This window comes from Patella vulgata, chromosome 8 (genome assembly GCF_932274485.2).
Source record: "Patella vulgata chromosome 8, xgPatVulg1.2, whole genome shotgun sequence".
Classification (NCBI taxonomy): Eukaryota; Metazoa; Mollusca; class Gastropoda; family Patellidae; genus Patella; species Patella vulgata.
In genome coordinates, this window is record NC_065886.2 from 35,322,701 (window position 1) to 35,334,806 (window position 12,106).

The 12,106-nt window shown below is 37.3% G+C and overlaps 1 protein-coding gene and 1 long non-coding RNA gene across 3 annotated transcripts in view; both read left to right on the top strand.

Moving 5' to 3' along the window:
- The window catches only part of LOC126830091 (uncharacterized), a 40,709-nt gene that overhangs the window by 11,402 nt on the left and 17,201 nt on the right, over positions 1-12,106 (top strand). The window contains exons 1-2 of one of the 2 annotated variants that reach the window (XM_056102883.1): positions 7,141-7,619; positions 9,433-9,831. The exons of the other annotated variant lie outside the window; for it this stretch is intronic. Coding sequence (XP_055958858.1) covers positions 7,565-7,619; positions 9,433-9,831 — 454 coding nt within the window. The 5' untranslated portion in view covers positions 7,141-7,564. Of the gene's footprint in view, positions 1-7,140; positions 7,620-9,432; positions 9,832-12,106 lie in introns of those variants that run through there. 2 annotated transcript variants of the gene reach the window in all.
- On the top strand, positions 1,641-3,545 carry LOC126830108 (uncharacterized). The gene is made up of 3 exons (XR_007683713.2): positions 1,641-1,859; positions 2,458-2,572; positions 3,220-3,545. It is a non-coding gene; the product is annotated as an uncharacterized LOC126830108 (long non-coding RNA).

Consider the following 12,106-nt stretch of genomic DNA (forward strand, 5'->3'; position numbering starts at 1 on the left):
CTTAGAATTCATAAGTGTGTTACCTTGGGCGACGATATTTGTAATTTTCCTTCTACAATCATAAACTTACGGCATCCACACCATACATTAATGACATCATATAAAACACAATACGTATTAATCTTGATATGAATGTACTAAAATCCCATTTAATATTTTATAGGTAATCCCGGTACGGTAGAAATGGTCAGATTTCCAGAAAAGATGAATTATAGTGTTGGTGAAAAGATTGAGATTACTTGTCAAGGAGATGTTGGATATCCTGAAAAGCTTTGGTCCTGGGAATCCAAATCGACTGATGATTAATTTTTTAACCCAATAACAGAAAATATAACAAAAGGCACAGTTGATCCACCAACATTAATTCCTGGATGTGGATATTATTCTAGAAGTATATTGAGTTATTACGTTGGTCAAGATGATAATGATCTGGAAATCAGATGCAAGGTTGATAACTCAGTACTGTACAGTGTCAATAAAACTATCTACTTAACAAGTAAATAAATAATTACAGTACAATTAATTATTTTTAATTTCTGTCGTTATCTGATTAGACCTTGTATTTAGGATCGATTAAGCCTGATTGGTGTTTTTATGGATTCTCAGATAAACCAGAAGTGTTACTAAAAGACAATAACAGACAGCTTTATGGATAACATTCACTAGGTTTATTAACTGCAACGTTTCAGCGAGGATTCTTTCACCGTTATCAAGCAATGATATAATCAAACATGTTACAGAAGGTTATGTACAAGTGGATAACAATAAACTAATTAACAGTTTGTATCAGAAGCCATTATGTGACATGTTTGATTGTATCATTGCTTAATAACGTCGAAATTATCCTCATTGAACCATTGCAGTTCATAAACCTTGTGAATGTTATCCATCAAGCTGTCTGTTTATTACATATCGCTTTCACTAAATGCCTTTCAAATTCTACCTGCCTCGATAACTAAACATTCTAACACTTACACTGAGACAAATGGAAGTGCAATTGAAGAAGTGATTACAAGTAACGTTAGCGACTGGCCATCTTTTCCCTCATCAACAACTGTCATTAGAAAACATCTGATTACCAGCTGCGCTATCATCCGTTAGACGTACGCTCTTTTCTAAAGCAATTGTCATTAGAAAAGAATCCCTATTTTCTATTATTTGCCATTTTGAAATATGTGCGGTTTCAGTATGTCTGCCTTACATATTATGCCCGAACTCTTTAATAAGTATTATATACTATACAGAAACGGTAATGCTATAGTATACACGGACGATTTGGCTGCTGTGGGTATGTTACAACAGTTCTTTATGACCATGATTGATATTGCAAAAGTAGAATGTCGATTGAACCGGTTTTTTTTGCAATAAATCATATTATTTCAAACATGTACAAGACGCATAACTACAAAGAAATACAGAAACTGCAATTAATTACACAATATTTTCTTTTAAAAATCTAGAGCTAAGCAGAAAATTGATGTAGAATTTTATGTTATTTTAGATGTTGATCCTGGTAATGGCGAAAATCAAGGCATGACTACTGACGCAGGATCAACTACTGACGCAGGGAGGAGGTTTCATTATAAATATATTTTTTTCCAAAACAAAACCGTGAATTCTTCGTGTGTTAGGTGTGGGAGAGGGGGGGGGGGGCAGGATTGGCAGTTTCTTGCAATAAAAACATATTATTTTAAACATATACAAGATATATAATTACATAGCAGTACAGAAACGGTAGTTAATATACAATGTATTTCTTTAAAAATCTAGAGCCAAGCAAAGAATTGGTGTAGAATTTTCTTTTATTTTAGATGTTGATACTGGTAATAGCGAAACCCAAGGCCCGACTACTGACGCGAGTAAACTGTTTCATTTTAAATATAAATATATTTTCTGTTCTTTAAATCCAAATCACATGAATTTGTGGTGGGGGAATTACCAGAATCATTATTTTGGTATTCATCGTTCACGTTATCGTCAGGAACACCGTTTCTATGGCAACTTTTTTGAAAGTTACAGTGGTTTTTCACTATTTAAATTTTATTGTAAAAATGATAGCTATTGCAAATAACATAACATCGAGTGGACCATTTTTGAAATTAGAAAAACATTTTTGCAATGATTTCTTCTTTTGTAATTTTCATAATTGTCAGAATGATTATTTGGGTTTTCATCATGCACATTATGATCAGCAACCAACATCATTTGCATACTCATTTTTATCACAGTTACAACAGTTTGTCACGTGAATTCTTCTGTTTGTGGTTGGGAGTGGGGTGGGCAGAATTGGTAGAATCATTATTTATGTATTGGTCATTCACTTTATCATCAGCAACATCAGTTTCATAACCATGCTTTCCGAAACATTTTATCAGTCAATATATAATTGTAGTTCACGGTCTTTCTCCGAAATCGAGCTATACACCACAAGCTGTATACAGCTGCTAATAATTGTAGGTGAAGACAATATAGGAGACTCTGGTGGTTCTATTGTAAGTGGTACTATTGGTTTTATATGTGGTATAATAGTCATGGTAGTTGTTGGTGATGTATATTAGTGCTGCAAGAAAAGGTAACCAGTGTTAGCCATATTAAATTGTTTTCGTAAACAGCTCAGATCGGTTGGATATGGAACTAAGGCAGCTATCAGACTACATGTACTGTAACGTGACTGGAGCGACTCTAACATGGGATTGTCTTCAGTATGACTGTAAGCTTCCACTGGTAAGGGTTAGAGGTAATCTCCAAGGCCAGTCTTACTAAAGAGTGGACAGGTTTGCCGTGCCCAGCTTTGACAAGCATCCTCTTCTCCCAAGGCCAATCTTTATGGACGACAACGCTAGACCACACGTCTTTGGCTAGCCCCCGTCTTCATTATTAGCCCAGTCGGGACTCAACAATAGGACGTTAAACCACATTTCATTTCATTTCACCTTGGCCAGTCAGAAGCCCTGACCTGAATCTTATTGAATATATCTGTAGCGTTATTTTTGGGCGTATATTCCGTCAGAAGTATTCACCAGAACAGATTAACGCAGTCTCTGATCTGACGTCTCATGTAGTCAATGAGTCGGTGATCCAGGGTGGCGGATGCTACACGGGATATTGACCCTTTTCGCTGCTTTGACGGCTCTATGGACAACATGAAAATGAAATGGAAATGTTCCCATTGTTCCATATTGTTATATTACTTACATCAAGGACAATTGTGTATTTCAGACGTCAGCCGAGTAAGCCTGATTATGTTTATGGTAATACATCTTTAACATCTACGGCACCACAACCTACTTTTACAACATGTGACAGTCTTTAAATCACCTAGTATTCTTGGTTTTGTATAATACGTATTAAACAATCATATTATAACTTCTTTGGATAATTCTTTTTATGATTCGGTTATAAGCCTGCTATATGTCCCACAGACATGTTTGGGTTTTAGTCTGAGCTAGCTAACCGCGGGGATAGCGAAGAATTATATATTATTATGTTATATTTTATGTAATGCCTTTTTAAAATGTATACAGTAAAAACTATATAACCATGTTTATTTTGAGATTATTGTTTTACAACGTGACAAAGATTGCTGGTTCTAAAGATCTACATCTGGAACATAACCTGAAAGTCCCATGTGTCGATTTACTATTCTATGGTATAAATTGACTTCCAAACCATACGCAATCTAAATAATTTAAGTTCCCGGGTTCTGTTTTGAATCGAAACTTGTTATATAGTGGAGATTTAAATTAATTCCTGAACATTACCTAAGTCCAGCATTTACATGATGATTCAACGTAGTTTGCATTACAGGGAGAGTAAGACATCGAAATGCTTAGAGCGTAGAAAAATATAAAAATAACCAATTACTGACATGAAGAGGGGCATATGTTCAGCGTGTGACCTTCATTAATAAAATTGATGTAATAGTTATTAGACATCATGGAATTCAATGCGTTATCGTTGGGTCTGTCCATTATATCAACAAGGAAATAGCCTGATATTTTAGTACATGGGACGTACTGTAAATTTTCAGATGTAGAAGGGATGAACCTGTGGAACACAATAATAAAACGAATAATATAGAAGGCTATGGCATGATGCCCCAGTGTCAGAATACATCCGCGGCATGGGATTATGAAATAAATCAAGTTCAAGTGGCATGTCCTGTCGTATCCAGTGCAGCATTTACCTACCGGCTTGGCATCCTGACCATAACCAAAGAAGATGTGGTTTTATTCATGCCCATAACCAAACGGTTGATCGTTAAAATAAATAAATATTACGATTTGTCTGAATCGGACGAAAAATTAAGACCCCTGGAATGTCTGCAACCTTTGTACATATATCATAATTATACGTAAAAGGTAGGAGGTCGATTTGGTCCTGTGAACCAAATTGAAATACGTTGCACAAATATATATATATATATATGTGAAGTTTCATCAAAATCGGATGCAAATTGCTACCTCTAGATTGTTCACAATGTGAATGGACGTTAAGGCGTTCAGTCGCCACAACGTCCAATGGTGACATCATTATATGTCCGCTTAATCGGTCCCAAGGGTAATACTCTGTGACAGAAAAGCCGAAAATGGCAGCTAACATGGAAAATGAAATCCATTTGAAAATTGGCTAACGATATTTTCTTTATATATACACTAAACGGACATTTATGCAAATTTTAGTACTTGTATCCTGATTTGAAAGATCTTTACACTTAGCTGCATCATTATAACATTGGTATGGAATAGCGAGAGGTTATACCCTTAAGTCCCACTGGGCATTGTCTTTCTCCGGATATACTGCCGATGGAAATTAATGAGCCTCGGGTTGTTTGGTAGCGTCGCGGGCCATGTGGACCATCTTGAGGCCATGGGAGAATGCGAAACAATTTACCCGATGTTTTCCCGACTTTTTGTCGGGGAAACTGGCCGAAGAGGACCCCCCCCCCTCCCCCATGTGTCGCGAAAGTATCAGGGGATCTTCGATGATATTTGAATTCTCGGCGAAAGTTGAGCAACCATTCGATGACCTTTCGGTGACAAATCACTGATCTCAGGGTTACATCCCCGAATATTCGGCGACAGTTTATCCAGAAAGCAACGTTAATTCAGACTGTTATACTATATCATTGTGAGCTACACTCCAAGTATAAAATATCATGCCGCTTTAGGATGATGTTATTTAAAGGGCAATTCACACACCACCACCGACAAATGGCCATTAGCGTGCCTTACATTATCAAGTCCAACGGATTGTCCCCAAATTTCGACGATCATCGGCAACAAACTACCGGGTTTGATGAATATATCTCCAAAAAATTTAATTGTTTGATTAAGTGAGCTATGTTGGCTAAGTGAGTAAGACGGTGGCTCGCTAGCCTAGAGGTCGCGGGTTCGCTCCCAGTGTTGGCCGAGAAAGTTCATCGGGATTTTCCCGCGTGGTTTCCCCTTGTCAGTGGTGCAGGGCGGAGGGCCTAACAAGGACAGCTGTCTGCGTTTGGATGGGACAAACGCCGAGGTCTTGTGTACACCGTGTACACGTAAAAGACCTTTCCCTTGGCAGTTGGAATTCTATATAAGAGTAGGCCGTAGAGCCGCTGTCCGGTCCCAGTTTCCCTCATAGCACACTGTATGACGTATGTCTGTCTGAATTAGCTCAGTCGGAGCAGAACATGTTTGATTAAGCTCTAACAACATCTTTAAGACGTTTGTGTTCAGATGACCTTCCTTAATCTTTCACTTTGCAAAAAAGTAGATACTTTGACTTGGAAACGAATGGTTTAGCTTGACAAGTCACATTGGCTACAATTGAAATAAGAAAAGAAACAATATCTGAAAATAAAATAATAAAATGTGTATATGCATTGTAGTGTTGGTCACCCAAAGTTAAAACCGGGGACTTTAATCACTAAATTATATATAGAAGATTTAGATAAAGAGCCAGTCATTCTTGCTGCAATATGTCAAAAATAGATAACGCAAAATAACTCTATTCTGAGCGAAGATATTAGCCTTTGAAGGTTTGACAATATGTGAGCATTGGTTGAAACCAACATACTGGTTGTTCGAAGCTAAGCCTCGTTTTAAATTGAACCAAAATATGGCCGAACGATTCTAATCTATTTAATGTCGGAGATATCCGATGGCATTGAGAGTTGATTACGGTCTTGTCATGTTGATAAATGTCTCATTAACAGATTATGCAACATTTAAAGGCTCAATACCATTCTTGTTGTAACTGAATAATATGTCCCAATCTCTATTCTGGTCAACAAATTGCACTATTTTACAATATTCCAATTAATTGATGATACAAATTTCATCTTAACACGCCTAATTTAAAAAATTGGAAAAATTCAACTAAATGATTTGAAAAGCCTGACGTAAAGCTTTTCAAATGTGACTTGGATTTAAAAATATTTTTGAACCCTCTGGACAAGTAAAATAGGATTTAATGGATAATTTACACAACAGGTAGGACACTAACACATCTAGTACTTAGAATAAGGCTATTTTTTTATTTTCTGGAGTTGTCCCTTTAAGGCCTGAAGAAAGACCTGCAATAGGCAGATTTAGGTCTTGCATAATGTATGTTTAAAGTAAACAAAGATAAGAGTACTGATAGTTCATTTGATGAGAAATAAAATCATGGCGCAATTTTTAACTGCATTTTTTAAAAATATTTTGGATTATGTTTTTTTTTTTTTTTAAATTGTTTCCAGAATGAAATAAATACCTAATTGAAAAATTGGATTAGGACATTGGAACAATGTTGACGCGATTGTAACCCGTGGCATATGGGCTATTCAACACCTAAATAGCAAGTATAATGAATAAATTAGGCATATTTAGACCAATATCTTCTATTTAATATCGCATACTATATCTCCATGTGCACTATCTCCTACTGGTATATAACCCAGAACATTAAGGGTTGAATCAGCCTTTAATTTTCAGACAGCAAAATATATAGGTGATTGACAAAAAACTGATTTTATATCCGGTTTGACTTCTGTGTTAAGTTATTCCCGACTCGCCACATAATGTGACCGTCATATTATTTAAAGTCTATGCTAGGCTTGCCCTTTGTTCAATATTGCACTCAGTTTACATCGGGACATCTGAATGTTTGTTCATCACAATGCTCGTAATCGGGTTGGGTTTGGGGCGTGTGTACATAAAGTTTCAATGGCGTCACCGTATACACCACGATTGCGCAATTTATAGACTTTATTACATTAGAGAAATTTGATCGGTTATGAGAATATTGCACTTCAAAATCTGTGTTTCTTATAACGTTATTTCTTGTATAAAGACGCGACCGACGATCGAATGGTGCCAGCGCTGCTACCTTGCTACCAGATTTACCTACAGAAACTTGATAGCGGATTTATAGGTGTAGTCAGTTGTAACATATAGGTTAAAGGACAACAGGTGTAACAGTATCACCATAGACCCAGTTAGGGGTATATTATAATATAAACATATATATAGCGTACATACAGGAAGTAAATTGTACAATATAGGCTATAAGACAACAGGTTTAACAGTTGATATAATACATCATGGACGGGAATAGTGTTTTATTATTTGTATTGATTTATACTACTGTGATTCAAGGTAAGATCGCATCCATAGGGTTAGCGTTTCATTAGTTCAGGACTGTTTAAACCCTCTTCACACACTCACTACGACCGACATACGACAATAAAATGAACCCATCCGTGGCCAAGGGCGTCATGGCTGAGGTTGTGGTGAGGTAGGAACGTTGTTGAGAGCATGATAGGCCACGACCTCACTATGCGGGTATGGAACATCCGTGTAGTGAAGTTGTGGTGGAAAAGAAAGTGTAGTGAGAGTAGGGATTGTACAGTGCCAGTGGGGAAAACGCCCAGCGTCACGCTCACGCTACGCACACCACGTCCTGGTCACGTTCTTTCAGGGACCAATCAGACCGCGCTCCTAATTTTTCAAAAAGTCACTTCACACATAACAAAGTTCTCGCTGCACGTTCGCTACGTACAAAATTCTATAGCATGTGGCGTAGTGGGGTCGTGGCAAGAGGCACAGGTGGTCAGTGTCTTGCCAATCGGGCAGCGCTCAGTGGCACGGGCTGTAAGCTGTGTTCACGCTCTCCCCGGCTGACAGTCAGACCTATTCTACCTACCGTATATGATGGCAAAGCGAGTCAAACTGTGCACGCTCGCCACATTTACTTTCAATACCCGAACCTTTCTTCTTTAGACGAATTTCACATTGGACGCTTTCCTGCTAAGACTTTGTGTCTTACCCAAAAGTTCAATCTGGTTAAAACACAGATCATATTTCGTTCGTTTTTATAGTTCAAAATTTCGTTTTACTTGTCTTTACTACACTTAGATCTGGAAGACTTGTTATTTAACTCGTGTTCTGCTTGAAATGAGGGGTCAGCCAATCAAATGGTCTGTCGAATCGAGTGTTTGACCTTTTTTGCCCGGAACTGTGGGTAATCCACTAGTAACATCAATGCTGATTGGTTAATCAAATGCCTGACGTCATAGGTCAGGTCTTCATGTAGTGTAGGCCATCGAAAGTATAAAAAAACGAAACGAAATATAGATCTGTATTTTAATCAGATTGCCAAAAGTTGGACCAAGCCTATTTCTGTGGCTTCTTCTGTCAACTGTTCTAAACCCGCGTAGTGAGGTCGTGACCTATCCCGCTTGTCCCGACTATGACCCCACCACGCTCACATATATCTCGCCACGCCCAGGCCGCTCGCAGACACGATCTGAAGGGTGTTTTAGGTCGTAGCGAAGTCGTGGTCTATGTGCAAAACTTAGCTGTCTTGATAGATGAAAACTGGTATCTCTCCTATTCTAATATCTACATTTCCGCCAAACGAGGATAGGTGGTTGTGACGTTAGCAATCAAGTGGTATGAGCGTCGTTCCAGTGCGGTGCGATCTTTACAGTGTTGTGCCAACGTGCTTTAGCGCGGAGGGAACGTTGGGCTTTGTGTACGCGTAATGAGAATGTGGAAAAGGTTAAACATTTCTGCGATTTTGCGTGTACTGAGATCGTAGTTGCCTATACACTTGAGTTCTTTTTCCATATTTCACCGCAACCTCACCACGCTCTATATAATTTTGAGCGTAGTAAGCGGACAGCGAGAGGTTCTTTCTGTGTAAAGGGGCTTTATAACATGGTCTTGGAAAAGTTAAAATAATTTTGTATACTTCTATAATAAGCTCCTCTACATATAACATTTTCACAGAAAGTTGTAATAATTTCACAAAATTATTTTGCGAAGACTGCAATAACGTCTAACTGGCTAATTGTCAATATTGTTTATACAATCTTATCAGATTTGATTGACTCACGCATGACGTATTTACAAACAAACCTATGTAATCTATTGCACACATTATTCTGTAGTTGATATATATTTTCAGATGTCAAGGCTGCTAGACTCACAATATCACCATCCCAGAATCTACAGGCAGGTGCTACATCTTTAACATTACGGTGTTCACCTGTTTCTAATGCTGTTTATACTAGACTATACAGTATATTGATAAACAAACGTACCCTGGTACAGAATTCACAAACAACAAATATGGCAGCAATAGATGGGACAGGGACTACACCTGGAACAGGAATAACACCACCTAAATATACAGTGACTGGTAATTATGATATAACCCAGCAACCAACCCAATGCTACCTACAAATTATTATAAATAATCCTGATTGTAATGATGCTGCTGAATATCAATGTATAACAACTGGAGCTCCTACTATATCTACTAATCCAGGGACGTTACAAGACGATAAAAATGTCACAGTTCAAAGTAAGTGTTTTATGTATATAATGTATACCATGATTAGGTGACATTTTACAAAATGAAATGAAATGAAATGAAATGGGGTTTAACGTCCTACTGTTCTGCTCCGATACGCCATACAGTGTGCTATGAGGGACATTTTGCCCGGACAGCGGCACTACGGCTTACTCTTATATCGAATCCCAACTGTCAAGGGATCTTTTACGTGCACACCAATGTGTACACGGGACCTCGGTTTTTCGTCCCATCCGAACGACTAGGCAGCTGTCCTTGTCAAGCCCTCCGTGACATTTTACAGTTCAAAGTAAATATGTCATGTGTATAATGTTACATTGTTGAAATTCTTAATATTATGTATCCTAACATTCCTACGTATTACACGAAGATTAAAGTTATCACAAGAAATTAAAAAGTAAAGATGTTGTGTATATTATAGTTATTCTACCTGCTGAGTAACGGAATTTGTAATATAAATTATCCTATGTCGTTTAATATTTGTTTAACATAATACGTTAGTGATTTTATTTCCGTGAGTACATCTGACATTCGGGTTTATCCGAACGTATGGTTTTGATCCATGTATTTCACCTGATATCAAACATTAGTCTAGTCAAAGTAAGAGTTGAGCTAGAACAAATTGCAAAAGAAGGTTTCTTACCGTTGTGTTCGTAGAACCACCCTCTAAGTTCTCTGATTTTCGGCATACTATAAATTAATTAACTTGCTGATAATCCGGACCGTTTCAATGAGTAATATTAACCAATTGTCTCAAATTAATCATTAGTTGATTGAAATTTGCCAATGATATTTACAAAGTCTATCTCAAGTTATTATTTACTCCAAATAATTAATCCAAGTGATAATTATTTAATGTATGGTTTGCTATGGAAGCCTATAACTACCATTCATAATTTCTACTTTTCGCCCCTTCAAAACACGAAAGTCGAAAAGTCGAAAAGTAGAAGTTACGACAAAATGTGAGGCGACAACACGCTATACAAGCCAACATCAACTCGAAAATAGGAAATTAAGAAATAACACACAGCGATAATAGCGCCCCTCGTTTTTTCCCAATTTCTTATTTTCTACTTGCATTTTGACTTGTATACCGTCTTGTCGACTTTCGACTTAGTCATATTTTTGTATTTATTGAGGTCAGTAAGAAGGCGCCAACACGCATACCAAGCCAAAATGCAACTCGAAAAGTAGAAATTAGGAAATTAACACACCACGCTATTAGCGACTTTTCGACTTTTCGCCTCGGAATTTGTTTTAGTCTCAGTTTTCCAGGTCGCATTTGAATACGTGCAATCAGGGCTCACACTGTATTTCATTCTTTTCCGTCAATATGAATAATAATTTTTTACATTAAAAAAAAATGTTCATAATTTTTTTCCGCCAACTGGGATATTTTATCTGCCAAAAATGTGCCAAAAATGTCTGATAAAAAACACACACCTTAGGCCACAACAATTTAATTTATTATATAGGCCTATTTCCGCCGGAAAATCTGGATCGACCAATGCAGGGATCGAACACCCGACCTCCAGGCTGGCTTAACATATCCACTCGTTGCAAACTAAATCATTTCAATAATTCGTTTGCACTTAGGGGTCTTTAGCAGTGGATAGAAACTGGGGTATCCGGAGGTTAGACAAGCAATGCTACTCCCTTGTCATGTTTAAGCGGGGAATCGAAACCACACCACTTGAATCAATGTCAGACCTTGTGATTTCACGCGCACGTGTTAAACCACTGGACCACCCAATCCACATGTATGTTGTTATATTATTGTATATATCGGCACGGGAAATTTGTTTTATAATAGGCCTATATATTAAATTAAATTGTTGTAGCCTAAGGTGTGTGGTTTTTTTATCCGACATTTTTGGCAGATAAAATATCCCAGTTGGCGGAAAAAAAATATGAACATTTTTTTTATATAAAAATTATTATCCATTTTGACGGAAAAGAATGAAATACAGTGTGAGATCTGATTGCACGTATTCAAATCATGGATTCCACCGTGACGGAATTACACGACACCCCTTATAGTGCAGTCTTAAACATTCAGTGGCTGTTAAATATAGTAATAATATATTCCACTGGGGATTTTATAAGATGGGGGATATATGAGGAATAATTAAATATCCTCTTGGACTCTTTATATCAGATGCATTTTATGAACTAAGATCTATAACATTATGTGACGGAATTACCTACTTTGACATTACCCAAATGTGTTTACTATTAAATCTGCGAATCGAAAGATTTCATGGTG